At 40.9% G+C, this 23,373-nt stretch overlaps 1 protein-coding gene and 1 non-coding gene across 3 annotated transcripts in view; both read right to left on the bottom strand.

Moving 5' to 3' along the window:
* Positions 1–23,373, bottom strand: part of AP1G1 (adaptor related protein complex 1 subunit gamma 1) — a 37,258-nt gene that overhangs the window by 4,458 nt on the left and 9,427 nt on the right. Inside the window, exons 4-24 of one of the 2 annotated variants that reach the window (XM_074550622.1) lie at positions 19,915–20,039; positions 17,612–17,753; positions 16,317–16,413; positions 15,420–15,496; positions 14,320–14,328; positions 13,181–13,276; positions 12,619–12,699; positions 12,276–12,374; positions 11,811–11,866; positions 11,282–11,395; positions 8,055–8,195; positions 7,705–7,759; positions 6,506–6,628; positions 6,114–6,203; positions 5,492–5,619; positions 4,819–4,923; positions 4,197–4,338; positions 3,502–3,628; positions 2,977–3,072; positions 2,581–2,741; positions 1,496–1,594 (exon numbers count right to left, since the gene is read on the bottom strand). In XM_074550622.1, coding sequence (XP_074406723.1) covers positions 1,496–1,594; positions 2,581–2,741; positions 2,977–3,072; positions 3,502–3,628; positions 4,197–4,338; positions 4,819–4,923; positions 5,492–5,619; positions 6,114–6,203; positions 6,506–6,628; positions 7,705–7,759; positions 8,055–8,195; positions 11,282–11,395; positions 11,811–11,866; positions 12,276–12,374; positions 12,619–12,699; positions 13,181–13,276; positions 14,320–14,328; positions 15,420–15,496; positions 16,317–16,413; positions 17,612–17,753; positions 19,915–20,039 — 2,163 coding nt within the window. The remainder of the gene's footprint in view (positions 1–1,495; positions 1,595–2,580; positions 2,742–2,976; positions 3,073–3,501; positions 3,629–4,196; positions 4,339–4,818; positions 4,924–5,491; positions 5,620–6,113; positions 6,204–6,505; positions 6,629–7,704; positions 7,760–8,054; positions 8,196–11,281; positions 11,396–11,810; positions 11,867–12,275; positions 12,375–12,618; positions 12,700–13,180; positions 13,277–14,319; positions 14,329–15,419; positions 15,497–16,316; positions 16,414–17,611; positions 17,754–19,914; positions 20,040–23,373) is intronic. The other variant, XM_074550623.1, reaches the window with a different exon arrangement.
* LOC113460178 (small nucleolar RNA SNORD71) lies at positions 9,786–9,872 on the bottom strand. The gene has a single exon (XR_003381931.2). It is a non-coding gene; the product is annotated as a small nucleolar RNA SNORD71 (small nucleolar RNA).

The following is a 23,373-nucleotide window of genomic DNA, read 5'->3' on the forward strand; positions in this document are numbered from 1 at the left end:
GGCTGTCACTCAGATACTAGGTGGCCCTTAAAAACAGCTAGAGTACAGCATGCTCCAGTCAGGTTCCCTATTCTCTCTCTCAAAAAATCCAAAAATAAAAAGCCAGAAGTTGATAATTTCTGTCTCTTTTCTCCACAGGCAAATACACAAAAGGGACAGCAGAGGGAAAAATGGAAGACAATGACTGCTCCAACAAGGCTTAGGATAAAGAAGTGATGCTCTATGACTAATAGATCGACATCATCACTCACTTTTTGGTTTATTTGTTGTTTTGGAAAACTAGCCATTAGTTTCATCCAGCATGATGGCTTTATTTTGCACCTCTGTACTCTGAAGTGTTCCTAGGAGTTGTGGCATTCCTATAAGAAAGCATGCCACTACCCTAGCTGTGCTTCACCTTGCAGGTCCCATTCTGGCACATTACAGGAAAATACTTAAACCTTCCAAAGTTCAGAAAGTAACTTTCAAGGTGATCTTTGAAAGGTGCTCTACAGCATCACAGCGAAACTGGTAACAGATGTATGTAAGACACAGAATAATTAAGTCTTGTGGCTTAATACAGGCAGAGGTGAGCCGACTACATGGAAATAGAGGGAGATGCACGGAAACCACACAAACTATGTACTAGAAGACCAACATTCAGTGAAACTTGGGCTGAAATTTGTGATTTTCTTTCCTCGCTTGCACATGAATATAGCAGAAACACTTTACATCTAGAGCAGTTACATCAATTTTAACCTATGAAACGCTTCACATGTTTTAAGTTCCTAGAGTCATTTAGGATCATAAGGCTGTTTTAAAGAAGGAAGTATGATCTCAATTTTATTTTTCTTTCTGATGCCATCTGAGCACTTAAAAACCCTCTTAAGGAGGCAATGTGGGCCACATCCCTCCCTCCCCTCAAGTCTGTTGTGTCCCAGTCTTGAAGCCTGTCTCTAAAGGCTGTAAAACAAATGGAATTACAATTACATCGCTCCTGAAGATTCTTTCCATCAACTATTTAAAACTACACTCATCACATTAAAAACAGATGAGACTACTTAACAGACAATTTTAAGAATATGGATCAAGCTGCTTTTTTGTGTAAAAATATTTCAATAACACCACCAAAGACAGCAAGAACAAATGCTGAATATCTTTTTGTGTCAAGATGCTTGCCTTCCAAACATCACTTTTACAACCCATAGAAACACTAGGTTTAAGTTCCTCTGGCCATTTGAAAACTTAACCACTGCAATGCAAGGCATGAATGACTTCAAGATAGCAAAGCTATTAAACTGTTTTAGCAGCATAACCAAATAGAAGACCAAACCTGTGTCCATAACGTCCTGTGTTTTACATAACTTTTTCCTAACTCTAACTGAAGTGACTGCCATGAAAAATGTATCATTCACTACCATTACTCCCTACCTCTCATCAGAGATGCACCCCTGACTGGTATTAAATGTATGATTACAAGACAGTATCTTCAACAATTCTTCTTGGAATCACTCACCTTCTGTGGATTCAGGACTTTAATGACCTGTGTGATGGTCCCAGAATTAAATGCAGGGATGACACTGCTGCTGGGAGACAGAAGCTGCAGCTGGAATGTCTGAAAACAGGGCAAAAAGAAAACAATTTGATGTGTAATCAAGTAAGAAGTGACTTGTTTGCACTGAAAAAAAAAGTAAGGAAAAGTTCGGTTTCTGGCCCTGAATAATCAGTTCTTGAATTCCCTATTTTGTTGTTCCCTAAGAACAACACACTCACTGGCCCATCTGCTTTCTATGCAAGTAGGATCCAGGTAACACAAATAATAGGAGCTGAGGGGTTACTGCAGTGCAGCAAGATCAGCAGCAATGCATGCTTCCACGTGTTGCACTTGGATGAACGGTCAGTACACCTCTAACTTCAGGACTGTTCTTTCTCTGATTCCTTCCTACGGTAGGTGTAAAACCTACTTGAATCCAAGTTAGAGGAATACTAGTTCCTAGAAGTGAATGTACTTTCCCAAATTTGGAGAGCATTCCAGTAGCATGCTGCTTCAACAGTCTGCTCTGCTATAAACTAGGCAATGTCAGTCACTCGCATTTTGTGCTGCAGCTGAGTGAAAGGGGAAAAAATTCACTTCCTTAAATGAGGAATGCCATTAATCACCATATTGTGACTCATTTAAATTTTTATAAGCAACTAATAGCTTCAAAAGATTTTTTCTTTCATGTATTCATAGCTACAAAAAACACAGTATATTTCTTAGAAATTAAGAATAAAGGGTATGATTAGTGTCTCCAAAATACTGATTTTGACCCAAATATTTTTTTCCCTGAGGTTTAGCCATTTTTCTAGAAAGCAGTGATTTCAAAACACAATTTTGTCCAAGCAGAAGTGGTCCAATTTGATTAGAATCTGTGTTCTATTGCATTTACTACATGTACTTTCAGACTGGAAAGAGATGACCTAACTGTGCACTAAGAGAAACTTGGAATAGTTCTCAGCCTTGTTTACCCTGCAAGTTTCTATCTACATGAAAGCACCAATTAGGAAGTGTTTGCAACTGGCCCTTCAGTTTCTCACTGTAGCTGCCCTAAGTGGCTCTACCTTTGGTACTGCAGCTTGGAAAACAAAATCTGTCATCTCCAGCTCTGTGCTGTTGGAGGCCTGTATCGTGATTACAGTGACACTAGGGTTGGTGTTCGACCTCTCAAAGGTGAAGTCAATCTTCAGCCCATTCTTGTTGTAGGCAGTAATGGAGGGGATTCCTGTAGGAAACAAAAAAAGCAGAAGACCTACAGAATCTGGAGATAATTCTCAACATCATAGTATGCACTTACTTGACCCCAGACTCTTCTGAAAACTAAACACACCCCCATGTGCTCCAGTATCTATGGCACACTTTCAAATTGCCTCCCTTTAATTTTTTTTCTACTATTCCTTGTTTCCTCTTCTAGTTAGGTGTTGCGGCACTTCAGGGAAAGGATTTACAATGTCCCTAACCTGCGGCAATATCATTGAAGAGAGGCTGAGTTGTAAGTCCATCGAGCAGGAACGGAGGCTGTGCTATCTGGGGTGCAGGGGCAGATACTGGAGAACCTACAAGAAATGTTGAAGGATTAATACTTTGCTGTCAAGAAATGAAGAGTAATTACTCCTTTGCCAAAGACTGACTGCTGCATTTTGTATTTCTTTACATGAAGCTCTATAAATCACCTGTGTTGTCATCCTCCCCTTCTTTGCTTTCATGAACTAGCAAGTTTCAAATGGAATTAATTCCTCACATCCCATAGTCTTCTCTGTAAAGGCTCACAGCATTCCCAGACTCAGGTGTGAAAATGCTCAAGTCTCACCAGCTAATCATGCAGAATCAACCTCTGACTTCATTTTTTAACTCCCACCTACTAATACGGATCTTGGTAGGAGTAAATGTAAACACTAGGACTTAAAAGACAATGGAGAAGTAGCCCACCCTCATCCTATCCCAGGGATGAGAATGTAGACATCTAAGAAATGCAGCCTGCTCACCTGTTAGGTTGAGGTCTCCCAGGAGGTCAAGCAGCTCCCCACCAGCAGTGGCTGGCTTGCTTGTAGGTGCAGTGGGAATTACAGGTGTTATATCACTTCCCCCCAACAAGTCCAATAAATCATTTGCCTAATGAGAAAGTGGATGTAATTCTTACATATATTCAATGTTCTGCTACTTTTCCTTGCAAATGCAGTGTGTTCTATTTGTTCTCAAACTGAAGACCACCAGAGCTGATGGCCAGTTAGAGGGGTTCTTAGTTTCACTATGATCCCATGCCCCACAAGAAATCTAGTTTCCATGTTTGAGGGACTGAAGAGATAGGGAATGACTGAGTTCAGGCACACTAAGTCTGGAGAACCACAAAATATTCTGAGCTGGAAGGGACCCACAAGAATCATTGAGTTCAACTCTAAAGTGAATGGCCCATAAGGGGATCAAACACACAACCTTGGCATTATTAGCACCATAACCAACTGATACAATCCCACCCTGCTCCTCAGCCTACAATGACCTGTCCCACACACCTGTTCTGGACATTAGAGCCATCAGAGCAGAGCAATGATACAGTCATCACCAGTCAGAAACAGCAAAGAAGCAGACAAGGGCGAGGGAGATGGTGTCAGCTTGCTGCAGGCTCAGGCTGGAACGTGGTCTGACAGGCAGTGGAAATTTATCCTGGCTCAGTTTCTGTTACCTGGTTAGCAGGCTGCAATCCAGAGGGTGGAGGTTTGGTTTCCAGTACTGCTGTCTCTGTCTCTCCATTGGTCTGTACAATCTCAGCAGGGCCATTTGTGGTGACTTTCTCCATTACTGGCATTCTCTCAAGCAGTGCTGGCCTGAAAGAAGCTGACATAGTTACACTGTGCCATCTTCCTGCATCCCAATCCAAATTCTTAGACATTCAAGAGCTGATATATACACGAGAACCTGCCTTTTCCCTTGAGCTCCAACACAGGGGAACTGCAAAACTGCGTGACAGTTTGAAGCAATCACTGGCATTCTGTGCCAGTGCAAATACACCAGTTAACTGCTAAAAGACAAAAAAGCCCTCCTGTCTCCTGCTTCCCCCCAGCACCTGACAAGCTCAGGCACAAAGCAGGACAAATTCTTTGGCAGAGACAATCTCTGATCACAGAACAGTAACACAGGATACATTAAATCCTTAAAACACTCGCTAACCCTGTAGAAGAGAAGGGATTCTAGTTCCTCTGTAACCTTAACAAAAATCACCAAAGTTCTCACAGCACACTGTTATCCACAGGAGATCAGAGCAGATAATGATCCTTTTCAAACACCAAATCTCTATCAGCACTTACCTCATGTGATCGTATTTCTTGAAAAGTGCATTATATTCCACAGCTCTCTGCTGCAGCTCCACATCAATGCTGCTGCCATAGATGGAAACTACCTTCTTAATGCGACTGTTGGGGGCAAGGGAAAACAAACACACCATGGAATTAGCAGTAATAAGCAAAGGATAAGCCGGTGTCATCCTGAAGATGATACTGAGTTTCTGTTCAACAGGAGTCCACCTCACTCATGTAAAACAGCAGTATCCATGTATCATCCATATATGAACTGTCCCTTCACAAAAGCATCAGCAGGTGATTAATACACCACCTGAGGTATAGCACTAAAAAGCTCAACTACCCACACTGAAAAGTGACCAATAGGAAACAAGGCTATTTTTCTCTCCAGCATCCAAAAAAGGAACGAGAAAAAACAGTCCACTGAAACTAAGAAGTTTTCAAGAAACAGCAGAATGGATTAAGTTCCCACACAGCAGAGGGCATCCCTAGAGAAAACAGTACCCACAGCTGACATCTTCCACCCTGTGAGCAAAGGAGAACTGTAAAAGCCAACAAGTAAGATGATGACTCTTGTAAATCACAAAAGCAGAACATCTTCAAGGAATACTCCTACTGAAAACAGCTGACATGGTATATTTGCAACAAAGCCCTGTGCAGTGTACCACCAAAGGGTACTCACTTGACAGTGCAGGTGAACCTTGTGGAAAGCTTCATGATGGCAGTGAGAGCATAGCCTCGTGTCACAGATGCGGACATATTAGATATCAGGACGCTTTCTAAAATATCAAGAACTTCATCCTCTGTTACCTGAAAAGGTACAGTGAGGTTAGGCTAAGACAGAGAGGAGCTTACAGCAAGCCTTCCAGACCATACTGTAAAAACCTGTCTCTTGCCTAATGGCCGTGTCACACTCCTCTGCAACTCTGAGCCTGTAACATTATGTTCAGAGTGTGAGAGACATGCATCCAGGTGGAGATCTTATGGTAGGAGTTTTAAAATACAGTTCCTGTTTCAGACATTGAAGAGCAGGTTTATCACTGAAATACTTTAAGACCCTAGCAGATTTCTTTAAAATCAGTTGGCACTAAAACCACACCATTCTGCCAGCTTAGCAACACTCCACACGTCCAGTATTTACACAGTCTGTGCCTGCAGCAGGGGAGGGAGATTTGTGTCCAGGGTCCATTACCACCATGGACATCAGTGCTAGGGAACTGCTGAAAGCACTCCCTTCATGTAGCCAGCACCAAGTGGTTCCAGCCTCAGCCAGGTGTGCAGTTGCAGCTCCTTCCAAGGTGTACCTGTATTGGTTCCTCCTCTTCACACTGACCGGACACCAGAAGATCTCCATACTCTCCTATGCACCAGGAGGCAACTTGTACCAGAGGTTGCTGTTGGAAGAAAAACCAGAGAAAGCTAAGAGATGCCTGCATGATAAATTAGACCATCCGCATTCCAGAGGCAAGCTGAGCCTTCCACAGCAGAAGAAAGAGGAATATCTGATTCAATCAAGAATTCCGTAAGAGAATTGGAGAAACTAAAAAGAACATGAACTTATAGAAGACATGCCTGCTCAGCAGTCTCTCCCTTGGAGCTAGACAATGCGATGCTGGCATTCCCTGAGATGCTTAGTAAACATGCATAATTATTGCAGTACAACAAAGAAATTGAAGCCAGCTGCGTTTGGTTTTACCTGGGAGTAATCTCCAAGAATGGCTTTGTAGAGTCTCTGCACAGTGTAGGCATGCATCTCCACACTATTAGTTATTAACTGGATCAGATTGGGAACAGCATCATCACGAACATAACTTCCTGCCTGCAAGAACAATTGTTAGGTTTTACTATGGACCTTCTTAAGTAACACTCAGCAGCTGTGATATCCTTCACAAAACCACCTGATGCATCTGGAAATAAAAATCAACCCTTTCATCCATGAGCACTTTATGGTTGACTTTGAGCAACCTCAGCGGGGCAGAAGTACAGGACAGTACATTTACCAACAAATGAAGCTATACTCAGAAAAATCCACACTGCAGATACCCTGAAACTGCAAGAGGATAGAGTGCAGAAATAAATACAACCTTATGAGTGGTTTATCTGGCAGACAAGAAAAGGCAATTACTCTACTGGAGAAAGTAATCTGAGAACAACTCTCACAGTCAACCTTCCAACAGAAATTAATTCTCACTTCAGACGAAACTACTTCTCTCTGTTTCAAGGTGACAAAAGAGCATCCCAACCAGACTTATTTTTTGCTGAACTTCTCAAATTTGAACACTCATACTGATAAATCTCTTCTCACTCTTTTGTCTCACAGAACACACTGCCTGTCCAAGTTACCAAGATCTCTTCCCTCGGTTGCCAAAGCACTGCTCCAGTTCCACCTCAGCTGTGATGTTTATAGATAAATTCAAGTAGATAAAAGAGTAATAATTAAACCCAAAGAAGGTGAACTAGAAGGCTGTTGACACAGTTTCATTAACAAGTTTTGATAAACTCGGAGTAATTCCAAGAAACTCCTTCACCCCCTTTCTCTCTGCAAGTCATTCCAGGCTGCATTCACTCTCCTCTGAAAGGACTGTATATTGGAATCGCACACTACAAGAGCTGTCCTTAGAAGCTAGTGTGATTACTGCAGTAAAAACACTGCTACACACTGTTACTCTTGTGTGTTTCTGAAATAGTACAGTTCTTTTAAAAAAAAAAAAAAAAACCCACTTGGTGATCCAAGGCAGCCAGTCAGAAATATGACTATCATAAGTACACTTCCTCTATGTATTTTAGCATTTGTTATCTGCCAGCCTTTAGAAACATCTCCAACTTGAGGGTAACTTCCTCCAGAATTAAGAAAAATTTTATGTAGTCACACACAAGAGAGGCAATTTCACTTACCGTTGTTAAGACTCTCATAATTGTGTCTATGTGCCAGCGCTTGGAAGGAGCATATCTGACCAAATTAAGAAAACAAGTTAGAACAATAACTGCCAGTCTTCAACACCAGCAAGAAAAGCAGCAGAATCAGAACCCCCCTTTCAGTTACTTCCTGGCCCACTGCTTCGTGAGGAAGGACACCAATACTGAGGGAGGGCTACAACTGACAAGCCACACATAAATCAGTGAACAGAGAAGAAATGAATCAACACATTCTCTCTTGGGAACAAGCAGGGAGAGAAACAACACAAAAGGTGTTCACAATCCCGAGGATGTACCAAAAATTATTAGCAAGTAAAACAACGCCATACTTTTCAGCTGCAAGAAATATTCCAGATGCACAGTCTGCCTTGAACTCTGGTTCACAAGAATCCAGGAAATACAGTAACTCCTTCATCATTCCACGGACATTGTTCCCATTAACAAGGGCGAAACTCAGTTCCATTGCACGCCTAGGGCAAGAGACAGAAAACCAATCAAGTAACTTCACCTAGTGAAGGAAGTAAAAAATCCGAAATCCAGCTACAAAAATGCAGTTAACTTTTAACTAAGAGGAGATCAATACTTACTAATCCTGTGAGAACAGCCATTCACATTTAATGTGCAGTATTTTTTTTTGTTCATAGGCAGACAAATATCCACTCTCCAAAAAATTAAGGGGGAGTGGGGCTACGGGGTGCTCCAGAAACATCTATCCATATGTTAAAGATAGCTTAAGGCTAGTAATATCTTTCAGCAGCCAGAGTCCAACAGGATTAAAGTCTAACTGTCCAAGTGTAATTAAATACTGGTCATTTCTGACACACAACTGTAACAATTAAAGCATGCCACAGCAACTGTAACAATTAAAGCATGCCACAGCATGTTTTCTCCACCTTCAGGGATCCAGAACAGACCTGTTTCCAATTCCATACATTAGAGATTCAAATACAGTAGAGATTTAAAATATTGAGAAGCTTTACTGTATCCAGTTGGATAAACTGGATACAGTAAAGTTTCTTATACTGTAGCATAAGACTTCTAGAACCCAAAGTTACCGTGGTATTGTCCATTCCTCCTCAACACAGACCTGCTGACACCACAACTAGCCAGAGTACTGGCTCCTTGCTATTCCTTTTTGTGCGCATTGAGAGCTCAGAGGCGACTCCCAGACCCTTCCACTTGAAGCTCCTGTAGTTGACTTTAGCACAGGTCTCTCATTCTTCTGCCATATTTTTGAATGAAGACTACTAACTTCAGATGTGATTGATTTCTGCACAACTTTGCAACAGCTGTATTCAAATGCATTAAAACAGGCTTGCTAAATAACCCTGAGTGAATTTTAATATGGAGTTGGGCACACACTATTCTCAAAAATCTGAGAACATCCAGACAGCACTATTTCTCTACATTTTCCTAGTTATTATCGTAATAAGGATTTTTACAGAATGGTGAATTGTAAATGTGTTACTTTGCTTTTTACCCAGTGAGTACCCAGGGAGTGAAAAAATACAGAGATATTCAGAATTAGGTTGGAAATACCAAACTAAATTGCTAACTTTTAACATTTAAATCTATGTTTAGCTGATGACCTACACAATTATTAGAACTGTTTCCACCCTTCCAACTAGTTCCCAACTCCCTTACACCTGTCCCTACTGGGTTACAAGTTTTCCCTGTTTATGTTTAATATTTCAGTCACTTTATAGCAGATGCATCAATACTGCAGCTGTGCAGGAATACAATGTTGTCTTCATACCAGGCATTTATCTCAGCACATATTGCTTACCTTCTGTCATATTACATGTTTCATTTCTGTCACAAAGCTCTTAATCATGCAGTTTAATCAAATCAAGCAGAAAAAAAGGCTTTAATTAAATGGCAAAGCCATTCTGAATTATGCTACATGGATCAAATATGAACTGCACCAGTTACAAGATGATGAGCAGAAGCCATGCTTCAGATAACCAAAAGCAGATATCATGTCTTTCCCTCAAGTCCTTGAAGCTTGCTGCCTGGGGACTCTGACATATATCCAGTCAATATAATGCTTCAATGAAGACAGTGCATTGTCAGCAGCACGAGTGTCAGCATGGCAACGTTGTGCTCTGCTGATGGATCACTCAAAGGCTTCATCCTCCAACAGCACTCACACATGAAGCTCAGTTGTTTGTAGCCTACCTGTTTTCCTAGCAGGCGCCAATAAAATGTTTTGTTGCTCTCTACCCAAAATCTAGGTAAGGCTCTGCTGTTCCACAGCCAAGCCCCATGCTGCCTCTGACACCAAACAGCAATGGCAGCCTGGCTTGCTCAGCATTTAAGATAGAAATTTGTGGTTTGGGATAGATTGCAACCTTAAAGAGAGATTATATGATACCCAGTACATAGCAGTTAAAAGTAAGTTTCAGAAGCGAGACAAATCCAATTTTTTTCCTGTTTGACACACGTTAGTCTGAGAAGAGCTGTTAAAAAAAACCTACACCTGATTCAAAGATGGACATAAGTTTGAAGAATGACTATCAGAATGAGGATCTATGGTGTATCTAATCAATTTGAGTAGATGGAAAAGAAGAGATTGAACAATTCTGAAGGTATATTCACATGATGAATGCTCAGTGGAAGTCTGGCCTGTAGCAGAGATTTTCTATGAAATGCAAAAGGAAAAATGCTGCTGTCCCCAATACTGCATGCTGTATGCTGCACTGAGCCCAGACCTTTATTTGCAACCCAGTTACAGAAAGAATAATGAGAAGGAGGAGAGTTCTGAAATAAAGAACAAGAAATCAAGACGCTGAAAGACTCAGTTTAGAAGAGCAGCCTTCCACATACGCTGGGCAAAGTACGACCAAACAGTTCAAGAACTTCCCTAAGTGACAGAAACAGGAGGGAGTTACTATCATGAGTAAAAGGAACATAACTGAAGTAATGAGAATAAACGGGAAGAAATTAAGACAGAGTACAAGACGACATATTTCTGTGGTGATGAGTAAGGTTGCAAGCTTTCCCAATGCCCAGAGAAGCAGCAACACACTACTTAAACGACAAATGAACACCAAGAATGATAAAAGGATGTGGTATGTACACAAATTGTTTGAGCAATCAATTAAGTCTGAATTCTACTACTCCATATTACATCTAAGAATACATCATTTGAATGACTTAACACTGCTCCAAGACAACATGGCACTGCCCGTTCATCTGAGAAAGAAAACCAACATGGAGCAAATGAGAATAGCTTTGATGATAATCATAGTGCACAGAGGCTTTCCATCTTGCTGAGAGCACACAAATCTAATCTCCACTGATATTGCATTCTGGAAAAATTCAGGCAAACAGAATTTCCACCCCCCCCCCACCCCCCCCCATGAATAGTAACAGCAGCTGTCCAAAGAAGGTGGAAGTATATCTTCATTATCTTGTTTGAATTATGGTACCGTATTATACCTTCAGAGTAGTCTCACTTACAGTTCCCCAGGATTATTGTCATTTTCCCCCATGCTCTGCTCACTTTCCACAGACTGTCAACCTCAAGAGTCTATTTCACTGATAATCTGATTACCTTTTAATGGAGACATCCAGATCCTTCAGGCAGTCCACAATGGTGCTTCGGTGTCGCTGTACTGCATTATGGTCTGTCTGCACAGTTTTCAACAATGATGTCAAAGCTACATATCTGCAAACAGGACATAAGGTCATCAGTAGCTGACAGGAGCCATTTAATTTGTATGCACAGACACTGTCCCCTTGCCCCAAACCTAGTCTTATCTTGCAACAGAATAGGATTCTCTTGCACTCGGTAATGAATGAAAACCCTGCAGGGGACTTCCTGACCTATCTTCATAGGCGAGCTACCACACTAAATTGTAACATGCCTCCAACTTATCAACTAAGAAGGGCAGGGCCACAGATAAGATTTGCATAGAGAAAAGAACGCACCAAGAAAAAAGCAAGCTCAACAGCCACACTAACCCCAAGAGCAGTGATCCCAACATGGTCTCCTGGAAAGCTTTACCTCAGCGTCATCTTTGTGTGATTGCTTCTCACATATTTTAAACTGGTGTTGTCAAAACACATTTTGTACAACTTACCTAATATTTTTGTCGTTGTTTAATAAGAAACGGCCTAGGATGTTAATGGCTAAGACCTGCAGAAAGAGTTAGGGAAGATCAATGATCGAAAAGGGCTGCTGGTTATCTTCATCATTTCACAATGACTTCAAAGGCAACATGTCAAAACTAGCATTGCGGTTCTTAGCCAAAAAGAGCTCTAGAAGCTGCCTAAGCAGAGGAAATGCTAAGGGATGCATCACAGGCTCTCACTTGCACTCAGGACCATGCACTCTGCAGGAAATTTTGTCTTTTCATTTTTATTTTAAGAAACCCAAACACCCTCTCTCCTCCAAAACAAGCACCCTTTCTGCAAAGGTTACAGACTTATCTAGAGTCAGATGCAGAACTGTGTTATGGTGAAACAAACTTGCTTCATGTCCTCCACACAAATTACTGTAATACAACCCTAGGAAAAAAACAAAGGCCATAGCAAAGGCAACTTACTCTCAGGCCGCTCTCAGATTTTATATCCATAATAGTCAGCACAGTTTCATAGAGAATGGCATTTCCCACATTTTTACTTGTTTCAGTATTAGTGGCAACCTGCAGAAAAGAAACAAAATAACTTCAATGCATTCAAAGCAGATCCCCTTTGTGCTGCTCCACAGAACAGGCAGCGAAAGCAACCAACCCCTACAAAACAGCATCGCACTTGTAAATATTCATCTCTTTCAACAAAATTTCACTCAGCACAGCAAGCAGCTGTATCCTCACTAGTGCTGCAGAACCTAAATTATTAAGAAACTACGAGAAAGTTTCAACCAATCATCAACCTTGCAGACCTTACCTGTGCAAGTATATCATTCATTGCTTCACTAGAATCATCATCATTTCTCCCTAAAATTCTTAGCAACCGCAGGATTCGTACCTATTTTATAAAACAAAGCAAAGAAAAGCTTGGATGGCAGTGTTTGACATAGGGTCGTAGTGGCAAAAAATCAAAAGAAGCTGCTGATTTCTACTCTTAAGCAAAATGCTTATGCCAGTTAAGAACTTCATCAACAAAAACAGGCTTTGGCTGTGCTTATTTTCTTCCCACTAGCCAGAAATATTCAGAGTCCCCTCTCTACCAGGCACAGCCTTCTAAAATCAATACATGCTGCTTCTTTCTTTTGTCACATAACACGATAAAGCACTACAACTGCTGGTTAAACGAAGGCAGGTGTCATCTGCCCTTAGTGAAAGACACTAGGGCAGATGAACAGCCTTTGCACTACCAGCTCAAAGGAAGACCAAAGAAGCCTTAAAATCAACACAACAGGTGTGGCGGTAACCACCTCATCACACATAAGGCTCAAAACACAGTCCTAGAATTAAAGCTATCGGTCACTGTTTGCATCAGTTCTTACCTGCAAAAAGGGGTCACTGATCCCAGACACATCATGCTCTGGTGAATATCCAGACATGATAAGGTTCTTCAAAATACGAACTAATTGGGGAACAAGCTGCGAAGAAGAGAGTTGTATTAGGGAACTGTTGTTTCCCTGACCCCAGATTTGAAGCAAGGTCCAAGAACAAATCTTGTATTTGAAAGCAAGTCAGTCTCTGGATTCTTCCACAAAGTTCAACTTGCACACCTAGAGCTGATGCTGTATGAACACCTCCAGCTTGGCTAAGACACAACTAGAAACAGTTAAGCTGGGACCAGAGCACCATATTGTGTCTTCAAAGAAGTAAATATACATCTGTGGTATAGTGTAAAAAGAAAATCAGCCTAGTTTCCCTGTCATCTCCTTTTGTTCCTACCTTTGCTCTTCAGGAACTACAAACTCCTCTGAAAACATGCATTTCAAGAAACACACAAAATTAACCCTGAACTTCCTGTATCTGCCTTTAAAGAGGAAACCAAAGGGTGCTGCAACATCTTCCCTCCAGACATAGTAACAGACAAGTGGAGCATTCCTGGAATCCTTATTCATGTCTGCTTTGCCTTCCAACATGCATGAATTATCAGGACTGAGGACAGAACAAAGGGAAACATTACAGCTATGGAGTTTGGTTGAGGGCCACCCACCCCCACCCCCACCTTCTGGAAAACAAATTACACCCATGAAGACTATCAGCACTGCAGTTGGACTGGGTAGCTCCCTGCAGCACAGAAAGCCTTTACAGCCTCTTACAGGCAGTTAACTGTCTGTCCTGCTCCTTTCTGGGAATCACCCAAAGTTGCCCCATGATTCAGACAAAACACAAAGCTACAACTTGCACAGGCACAAAAAAAAAAAAAATCTGTCAAGTATTCCTCAAATGAGGGAAGGCTTGAGGAAAGCAGGCTGATGTTTGTAGAAGGCCACAAGTGAGATTGAGGGATGCCATGGATGTAGAGATTTAATGACAAGACCAGCACACAAAGGGCATTAGACAAGTACAGATGATCTAAGCATGTGGCATCAATCACAACTGTGTCATTCAGAGGCACTGCCTCACAAGGGATAAACATCTACAGATTCGAGGCAAACATGCATCATCTAGAAAAATTAACTCTTACCTTTTCATTCTAACTCAGCAGGATTCCAAACAGACAAAAGGGACAAAACAGACGAAGCAAGCATTAGGGATAGGTCAATGTTATACCATTCACAGCATAACTACAAGAAATAGCTAGAAAGAATGCCCCAGTAACAAAATTTTGAGCACTCAGCTCTTCTCCCTCTTCCCATAGCTATCACATTAACCAAGCAATTAGTAGCAGGGATGGTACCTGCAAAATGAACCTCATCTGACTTTTTCTCCTGCTTTGACATTTACAACCAAGGCAAGGGCAAGGGAAGATGCATGCCAAAATGCTAAGATGCACCAAAGAATGTACAGTTTTAAATCCCTAATGATATAAACAAGGAAGAAAGTAAATGGGCATGCAAATAAACACCTTTAAGACTTATCAGAGGAGCAAACAGCGTGCTCTGCTCTACCAGCTTTGTTCAATTTCTCCTTTTTGATCAAGAATTTAGAATGACAATGCAATTTTAGGTTGCTCTTCTATCGGTAGTCTTTCACATGGCAATAATACAGCAAATTATAGCAACAACACAAGGAAGTCAGGAGGGTGATGGGAAGCCAACATTCCTAACCAGAGGAGGAAGAGTGACATTGACTCTCAAACCCCTAAATTAAAATGGAAAATTGTGTAGCATAGTATGCATCAGGCACGAGGTATCTATACAACCAGAATTTAGATTGGTGTTTTTGAACTGAGTGCATATAACTGTTTGGCTGTGGTTAAGGCATTCAGGTGTTGGTATAAGCTTCAGTTTTTCATCTTACTCTCTATGCTTACTTCATTTGTGATTCCAGTGTCAACATGCAATTAGATACAAGAAGTGAGGAAAAACCTAAGGGACCCTCAAAGACAACTTTAAATCTAATTCTAGGATAAGTTACAGCACAATATTAAGACTGATTGTTTGTAACTTAACCACTCAGTAAATGGGGATTAGGCCTGGATACACATGAAATTCTCACATTTAATGATTAAAAAATTAATTTAGCAACCAGACAGTACCATTAAATTCTTCACCCAAACAGTTGTAATGATTTTACTAGAAGGCCATGAATATTAACTTTGCAATATTACCAGGTTACACTTACCTTTCTAAAGTGTGCAAGCATGTCTGGGCTTCTCTCACACATCTCTGTGAGGAGAACAACTGATGTGTGAAGAACACCTAAAGGTGAGGGAGGGGGAAAAGAAAAATGTATCTCCATTTAACATCATTCCACTGGCTCCAGACATTTGATAAACATCACAAGAAAACAACAGGAAATCATTAAAAAATGTTCTTGAATTCAACATATCATATCTTGCAGCTGTGTCCAAGGGAAAGCAGACAGCAATGTGCTCCTGTCTTAAAGCTGCAATTAAAGGCCAAGGCAGGAGATAAATTGGACTTGGTCTGCAGAAACTCGCATACTAAACATACAGTAATGGTCGTAGCTGGGCTCCTGCCCTCTAAGGTCTCCTCTATATCCAGTCCAATATGATTCAATACAAATATAAGACTCCAGAAGGACAGCATGTGTTAATTGCATTGTGGGTGTCAAGCTCCTCACACTTCCTAATTTCTCTTCTGATTTGGGTTGCCTAGCAGACCTTATGCCACCTTCCTCAGGAGGCCTCAGAACTCCATTTAAAGAAAGATTACACAAAAATAATATCTCCAAACCTAAGAAGCCACTTCCTTAGAGTCACGCTAGGCAGTGTACAGGATAAAAATCAAACGCTCCCATTTCACCCACTCTGAAGTGTATCAAAACACAATGAAAGAGTTCCTTTTGTCACCTATGCCATGTTAAAGTCCTGTTGACTAGCAGAGTCATACACATCTCTTCCTTCTAAATGACATTTGCATTCACTGTGTAGAAATGGAAAGAAACAAATCATACAAATACTCCTCTGAAGTTCCCTCCAAACAAAAGGCTTAGGTAGCAAGTGCACTATCCTCTAGAGAATGGCCTAGCCTTGCTAAGTGCAGTCTCAGCTATTACCGTGGTTCTTCTCGTTCAGCAAGTTTTTGGTGGCTGGCAGGAACATCTCCATAAGTTCAGGCACCTTTCTGATGACATGAACAGCGCACAGTGCTGCCTGGATCGGAAAGACACTTTTTACTACACACTGCAAAGATAACAATACCTGTTTTGGGAATATCTAGCACAGTGGGAACTATAACAATCTTCATGATAAACAAAAGCCTGGCACATTTTTTCATCTCTCTATTACAAGTGTTACTCAACAGCATTCCAGAAGAGAGTTCAATAAACAGGGAGCACTGAACTACAAACTAATACTCCCCTAGTAATGGTTCATTTTTACATTATTCACACAAGAAGTGTTATTATTTGCAAAGCAGCTCAGCCTTTAATAGGGCTACTTCAGCCTATCTTCCTCTTGCTGGGAAGGAGATAATGTATTGGAAAAAAATAATTAAACTTACTGTAAAATTATGGCTTCTTTACTTTCCCTCCTTCCCCAAAAAACAACTTCCTCCTGCAGGTGCTGGGTACTATGAGAAACAAAACTACATTTCCAGGGTTTTTTGAAAAAACACGTGCCTATTTCTTCTAGGATGGAGAAGCAACAGGAGACACCATTCCCTGCAACTGCCAGAAAATCAAGTGCCTCTTTCCAGAACACAGCAAGACCTCTTGGCATTGCCTTCTCTCCAAACTCTCTGGATCTAGCACTAGACAAAGAACTAACAATGCATCTCTTCCTAAATCTTAGTGCTTCACACTCTAACCAAGACTTATCAATAAATAAATGTAAAAGAATAGGGCAATCACACTTTGCTGATGCTATGGCACATTTGCTACAGAAATTAGACAATTTATAAGTGTTTGTCCATTTCAACCCCTCTAGTTCTCATACTACTGTTACCATCATCAACAGAAGACATCAAATAGGTACAAATATTCTGATACCAGCCTGCACTGTTACTAATGAGGGTCTTCTCTTACCTGAGAAGATAAATCAAACTGGCGACCAGAATTTTGAGGCTAATGCCCATGAGGGGGCAAGCGTTCACATTGCCACCAATAACATTACGGGAGAAGAGTGCAAAACCAGAAGCAACTGCCTCACCAACTGGGTGCTTGCTTATCTTTTAGAGGCTTACATACAATCCTGCTATTAACAGACAGGGAGTTTTAAGCTCTGTCTTGCACACTGGGAAAATATTCACTCAGCATGATCTCAGTCATCTAGTATTCCAGATATTAACAAGGTGTTCAATCAATCTTGCCTTTTAATCCATAACAAAGTATTCAAAAGTTTCCTGAAGTACCTTCTTCCTAAGATAGGAATTGGAAGTTTTGAGGAGCTTTTCCACCTCTCCTGCAAGGTCTCTGCACATTTCTGAGGAGCCCATGCAGCCAAGAGTACAAAGTGCCAGCCCCTGCACATACTGCGTGCTGTGATTAAGGTCACTGCAAAGGAGAACAAAAAAAGTCAATCAGCATGCACACGCAGAAATTGAACACACAAAAAAAAGGGCATCTACAGCTAGAGTCATCTATCCAGCAACACACGGCCCGAAAGAACTTTCTGGATTCACAGCTCTGTGGGAGCACAACCTGGGATCAATGGAAGCTTTGAGTGCATGTACCGCAGGGTTTGCTACTCATTCTACTTAGAATCCTCAATTAAAAAGATAAAAATACTTGGTTTAACTATCAGGTTGACCTGTCAGGGTATCCAGGGATTGAGCTGAGAAGAGGGACAACTATACAGAATTCCATTTAATATGGTTTTAGCTTTGGAACTTGCATGCAAAGTACAGAGCAGCAGTGACACTGTGGGCTGTCTCAGTTTAAATATGTTCTACAACAGGCTTTAGCTTCTGCATTTACAAACCAAACAGTATAGAAAAATCTGTGCAAAAGTATTCTCTCTCCTGACTGAAAACCACAAACCCCACCATTCACACACCTTGAAAATAATTCATACAAGAATTCTGTTTAGCAATTTTTCCTATTCATATGTCTAAGGAAGTTGTGAAAAGTGGTCACTACGAAGCTAAGCTACCTAACAGGAGATGTTATTCATAAGGCTAGCTACAACATCACACCAAGCACAAGACAACATAGCTTCTATATGGCAATCCCAACAGCCTTGAAAATCAAATTCTACACCCCTTTTCCATCTCTGTCTGGTACTAAGGTTGCCACACTACCCAGGATTCAATGCTGAAGAAAGTAAAAAACACAGTTTGTGGTCTGGGAGGCAACAAGAGCTGGGGACTGCAAGATGGAAGAGCTGGGGAAAGAAGCTGAATCAAACATGCAAGAGGTGCCGAATGCAAAGACAGTATTCTAGTTGTAACATGAAGCAGTTATGGCAACATGCAGATGAAGGAACAGGTAGCACATGCTATTAAATAGGTTGGGTTTTTGTTTCCCTCCTTTAACAATTTTTTGGCAGCTATGTAAAGCTGTGTGTATCACAAGTACATGCTTCAAGAGGTTGCTTTCCTTTTCGTCTCAAAAACCTGGGTCTTGCTATGAAACACGAAAAACAATGCCATAAATAAATCCCTTAATGTCTAGATAAAAGCAAGACACAATGGCAGATACAGAAGCTGAAGGAGAAAGCAATATACAACCCAGAAGATGGTGGGAAGCTGTCCACCATTTTCGCTCAGCTTCCATCAGACCCATTTCCAGTTCAAACTCACTACACCCTTACGAAATTCACTGCAGCGTAAACAACCAACGGAGGTGTTAACCTTCACCCTGGCTCAAATGGAAGCACCTCACAGGTATAGCACTTCAATGAAAGATCTTTAGACCAAAATCTTGTCTCCTGGACGCTAGGTTCAAAGTTAGCAGATCCTCAGGCCCCCAGTTTTTTTTAAAGCACTTTGAGGCCACAGTCTAATTGAAGATCAATACTTTACTTGCTAATATTTGAGAGACTAAAGTGCTAATAATACATACATAAGCATGTATTATTACATACATAAGTACATAATAATAAAAACCGGTACACCACACACAACCTTTAGGTAGGTCAACCAGAACCCAGCTGTTCCATACCTGCTCAAATCCATCTTGAAAAGAAAACGCACTCATCATCACCCACTAAACTATGATGTAAGAAAGTCCCACTTTAACATTGCTGTGCTGAGAGAAGTATTAAAACAATAGTCATTCCCATCCCCTCTTGTCTGATTTCAGCAAAATGACAGCACATCCCAAGCTGCTGCCTTGCTTCCAATGAAAACCATTTGTCAGGACCATTAGATTTTAAAAAGAAAGCAAGATACATAGCTTTGTTCCTTGACAACTCTTCAGAGTTTGTCAGCAGAAGCAAACAAACACACAGGACATGTGTTGCTTGCTACATATGCCTCTTCAAAACTAATGCAATTTTATATTCTGTTCCCACTAAAGAAGCTACACAGGATGGCCCAATACAGAGCACTACAACGACAGCCTTATTATGGTCAACAGCACATAACAATTTCAAGGCACCATTTTTCTAACACAAAGGAAAAACCCTAAAGTACTCTTAAGTATCACTGTCAGAAGGATACTTTGCAATACTGAAACCTCAAATCATTGTTTGATGGAGAGGTGGTACTCTTACTTCTTGATGCAATTGGTCATAAGAAGATGAACATCCTGTCTCTCATCCAGCAGCAACATGGCACCCAAATACCCAATGCGCTTGTCTGTGAATTTCTGAGATGCGATAAGCTTGAGGCACTCCAACTGGAAAAAAAGAAGAAAAAAAAATACGTAATTAGCTTGAAAACTACTTCTTAGCTAGAGAAGAAACGGTTTGAATTTTGATGTGTAGTAATGTATGTATCTCAGAATGCACTTTTAAAGGTGTATTTCATTTCCATTTTGGTGATGTGGAAAACCAAGAAAGATTAAATGACCTGGCTAAAGTTCCAACAAAGCCAGCAGGAAGGTCATTAGCAGCTCCGGTGCCTTGAAGTGGTCAGACACTGTTGGTCCTCCGTGACCTCAGATATACCAGATATGTTGGTTAATGTCAGATCACAAAAGTAAATGATAGCACATTGATAGAGAGGAATAGCACACTGATAGAGAGGAAAGATACAGCAGTAAACACAAAATAATAAAGATCTGGAAATCTAGATCATGTGTCATGTTTGATATGCACATGAAATTTTTTAACTAAACTTAAAAGGTTCAATTTACCTACTAGGAAGAGGATCAATGCTCTGTAAGCTGCCAAAACAAGGACATGTAGTGACAGGACAAGAGGTCATGACTTCAAATGGAAGAAGGGGCAAGTTTAGGTTCAATATTAGGAAGAAATTCTTGGCAGTGAGCATGGTGAGGCCCTGGCACAGGCTGCCCAGAGAAGCTGTGCCTGCTCCTGGATCACTGCAAGTGTTCAAGGCTAGGCTGAAGTGGGCTTGAAGACACCTCGACCAGCAGGTGTCCCTGCCCATGGCAGTTAGAGCTAGATGACCTTTCAACACAAACCATTATAGGAGTCTATGACTCTAAAATCAGATTGTGTTTATTGTGATCTGTAACTAACTTTCTATCTAGGCAAAAAGTAGATTGTCAGAGATAGTTATGTTTTCGCACACCTCTAATCTCTGGGACACCAGAAGTTTACTAAAATCATGTGCATTCCAGCCACAAGTTTCCCCTTCCCCCTGTAGAAATGGCAACTGTGGTCAATAGCACAGAAGAGATTCCCAAGACAACATACACAGTTTTCACCTGCACTCGGCTAATTTAAAATTTAACTGCCAGCTCATTTTTACATCTGACACTTTGAAAAGCAAATACCATCCACCACAGACATATTCTGACATTACAATGCACTAAAATAGTTTTCTGTAACAGATAACTAATCAATTATAATCTATGTCTACTTTCCTGACAGGGAAGTAGAGTTCTATCCCTCACAAACTATTTCTGTAAGTCTGCTTTACTAGCTGGGGCAGCAAATAAGCACACACAATATGTCTGAGGAGGGGTCAGACAGAGCTGGCAACAGATCCATAGCAAAGGGGGCACACACAGGCAAAGATATGAGGTGTCAGGAAAAGGTATTCATGTCTTCAGCTAGACAGAAGCTTGAACAGGGCAAGACATAGGTGAGATGCAAGAAACACACACATCAACAAGAGTAAAGTTGCACAGTATATTGGTAAGAAAATTAAAGGTGAAGTGCCAGAGAAAAAGTGCTATGGCCTAGTCCCCGTCCTGCAGGTTCTCATGGCCACGTGGCAATAGAACACACACTCAGCTGTTGACATTGTTATCATATGCAAAAGCCCAGCTAGTGCAAAGATGACAAATCAGGAAGAAAAGGCTTGAAAGAAATTGAGTTCAGTCTGCAAGGCTAAATGGGATGAAAACCTCGAATAAACACCTCTGAACAACAAGACCAGCTCTCTGCAAAGAAAACTGCATTTGCCCAAATGCCCGAGATCAGCCACAGATAACATACAAAACACTAGATATCAAGCTCTCATGTTTCCAGTGCTTTCTGTAAGAGAATAATGCACCTCTGAAACAACCTTCTTTCCTGGGTTTACAAGATACTTATACAATCCTCCGCAAAAACACAACATAAAATTGATGACACCTAAGCTACAGAGTAAGAGCCAATGAAGGCAGAAGATGAATGACTGAGGAAGAACATAAGAAAACTGATGACTGCAACAGATACTCTAAGATACATTTCTAGTACTTTTGAATTTTAAATATATTAGTGAAATTTACCCTATGAAAGGCTGATGAGTACTTGCTTCACTTGTACAGAAGCACATGCAAACTACATTAATGCACAGCAATACTAAGAAACATGATCAGCTGAAGCTCTTACCAGGTGTAATTAGTGGAAAAAATCTTGATACTGTTAAATCCATTTCATTCAAAGGAACAATTAAAATCTGCTACATCACCACTGTAACAGATACTACTGGCATGTAACCGGACTACAACTGACCCAACTCTTACTGACATAGGCACTCTTCTAACTGCAATTTTTTTTTCAAATAGAAACAATGACAATAATAAAGTTATCTGAACACTTGTCCAGACTGTCCGACGACTTCCAAACTTGCATCAACAGCCTTTGCACATGCTCAGGAGACAGCAAGCCATCCAGTGCGTATCAGCATGCACTGGCTAAATACAGTGCTCATTCTCATACTTGTGTACAAGATATCCCAGGTCAAAGTTGTGGAGCCCTGGGTTGGATAGAAGTAGACCACCCACTCACTCCTAGTTACCCAGACTGTTAGCTGCCCACTGCTTGCAGCTTTAAGAGAGACTGTAACACCACTTGTGGCTCTCCTGTTTTTTTGCAAAACTTCTTTCCTGCATATTTATCCCATCACTCTCAGAAGATTACTGTCTACATTGCAGGACTGTCTATCTGCAAGACCCCACTGTTGGTAGAGCCTGTGTCCTCAACAGGTCCCCAGCTCACACAAACTGTACTCCTACACAACAGCAGCACCTTGCAAGATTCCCTCCAGTGGTAAGCGTTAAGGACATGCAAAGTTCTCTAACTCACTCTCTTGCAGAACACTTGTTAAAACCCTTTTCAGCATTGGGCTCTCATGAAAATGCAACTGATAAACTACAAGAGAACCAAGGGCATTGAATGAAGTACTCTGTTCTCCAAATAGTCAGAATAGATGCTTCTTTTCAAGATGTAGCAAGCCTGGCAATAACAGATACTGAACAATCTGCTTTAGCCTTCTTTCACTAACAGTGAATTTACCATTACTAACCAAAGAAGAAACTGAAAATTGCTGCTTTAGTTAGTAATGGTAAATTAGTAAATTTACTTAGTAATGGTAAATTAAATCATTAAACTAAATGGCAAATTATAATCTTCCTTGGATGAGATTAAATACTTGAGCAACAAGATAGAAGAATGAAATTTTGCTCTTAACACAGCCAAACGTTGAAATTCTAGATGACACTTTTGTAACACTTTTCATTATTCTTAAGGCCCCAAGATAATTAATTTTTGTTACAGGAAGTTTCTCCCTTGGACCAGAGAGCCCAGCTATGAAAAACGTTAAGAACAGAATAA

The sequence above is a fragment of the Zonotrichia albicollis genome, chromosome 13 (genome assembly GCF_047830755.1).
Source record: "Zonotrichia albicollis isolate bZonAlb1 chromosome 13, bZonAlb1.hap1, whole genome shotgun sequence".
In the NCBI taxonomy this organism is placed as follows: Eukaryota; Metazoa; Chordata; class Aves; order Passeriformes; family Passerellidae; genus Zonotrichia; species Zonotrichia albicollis.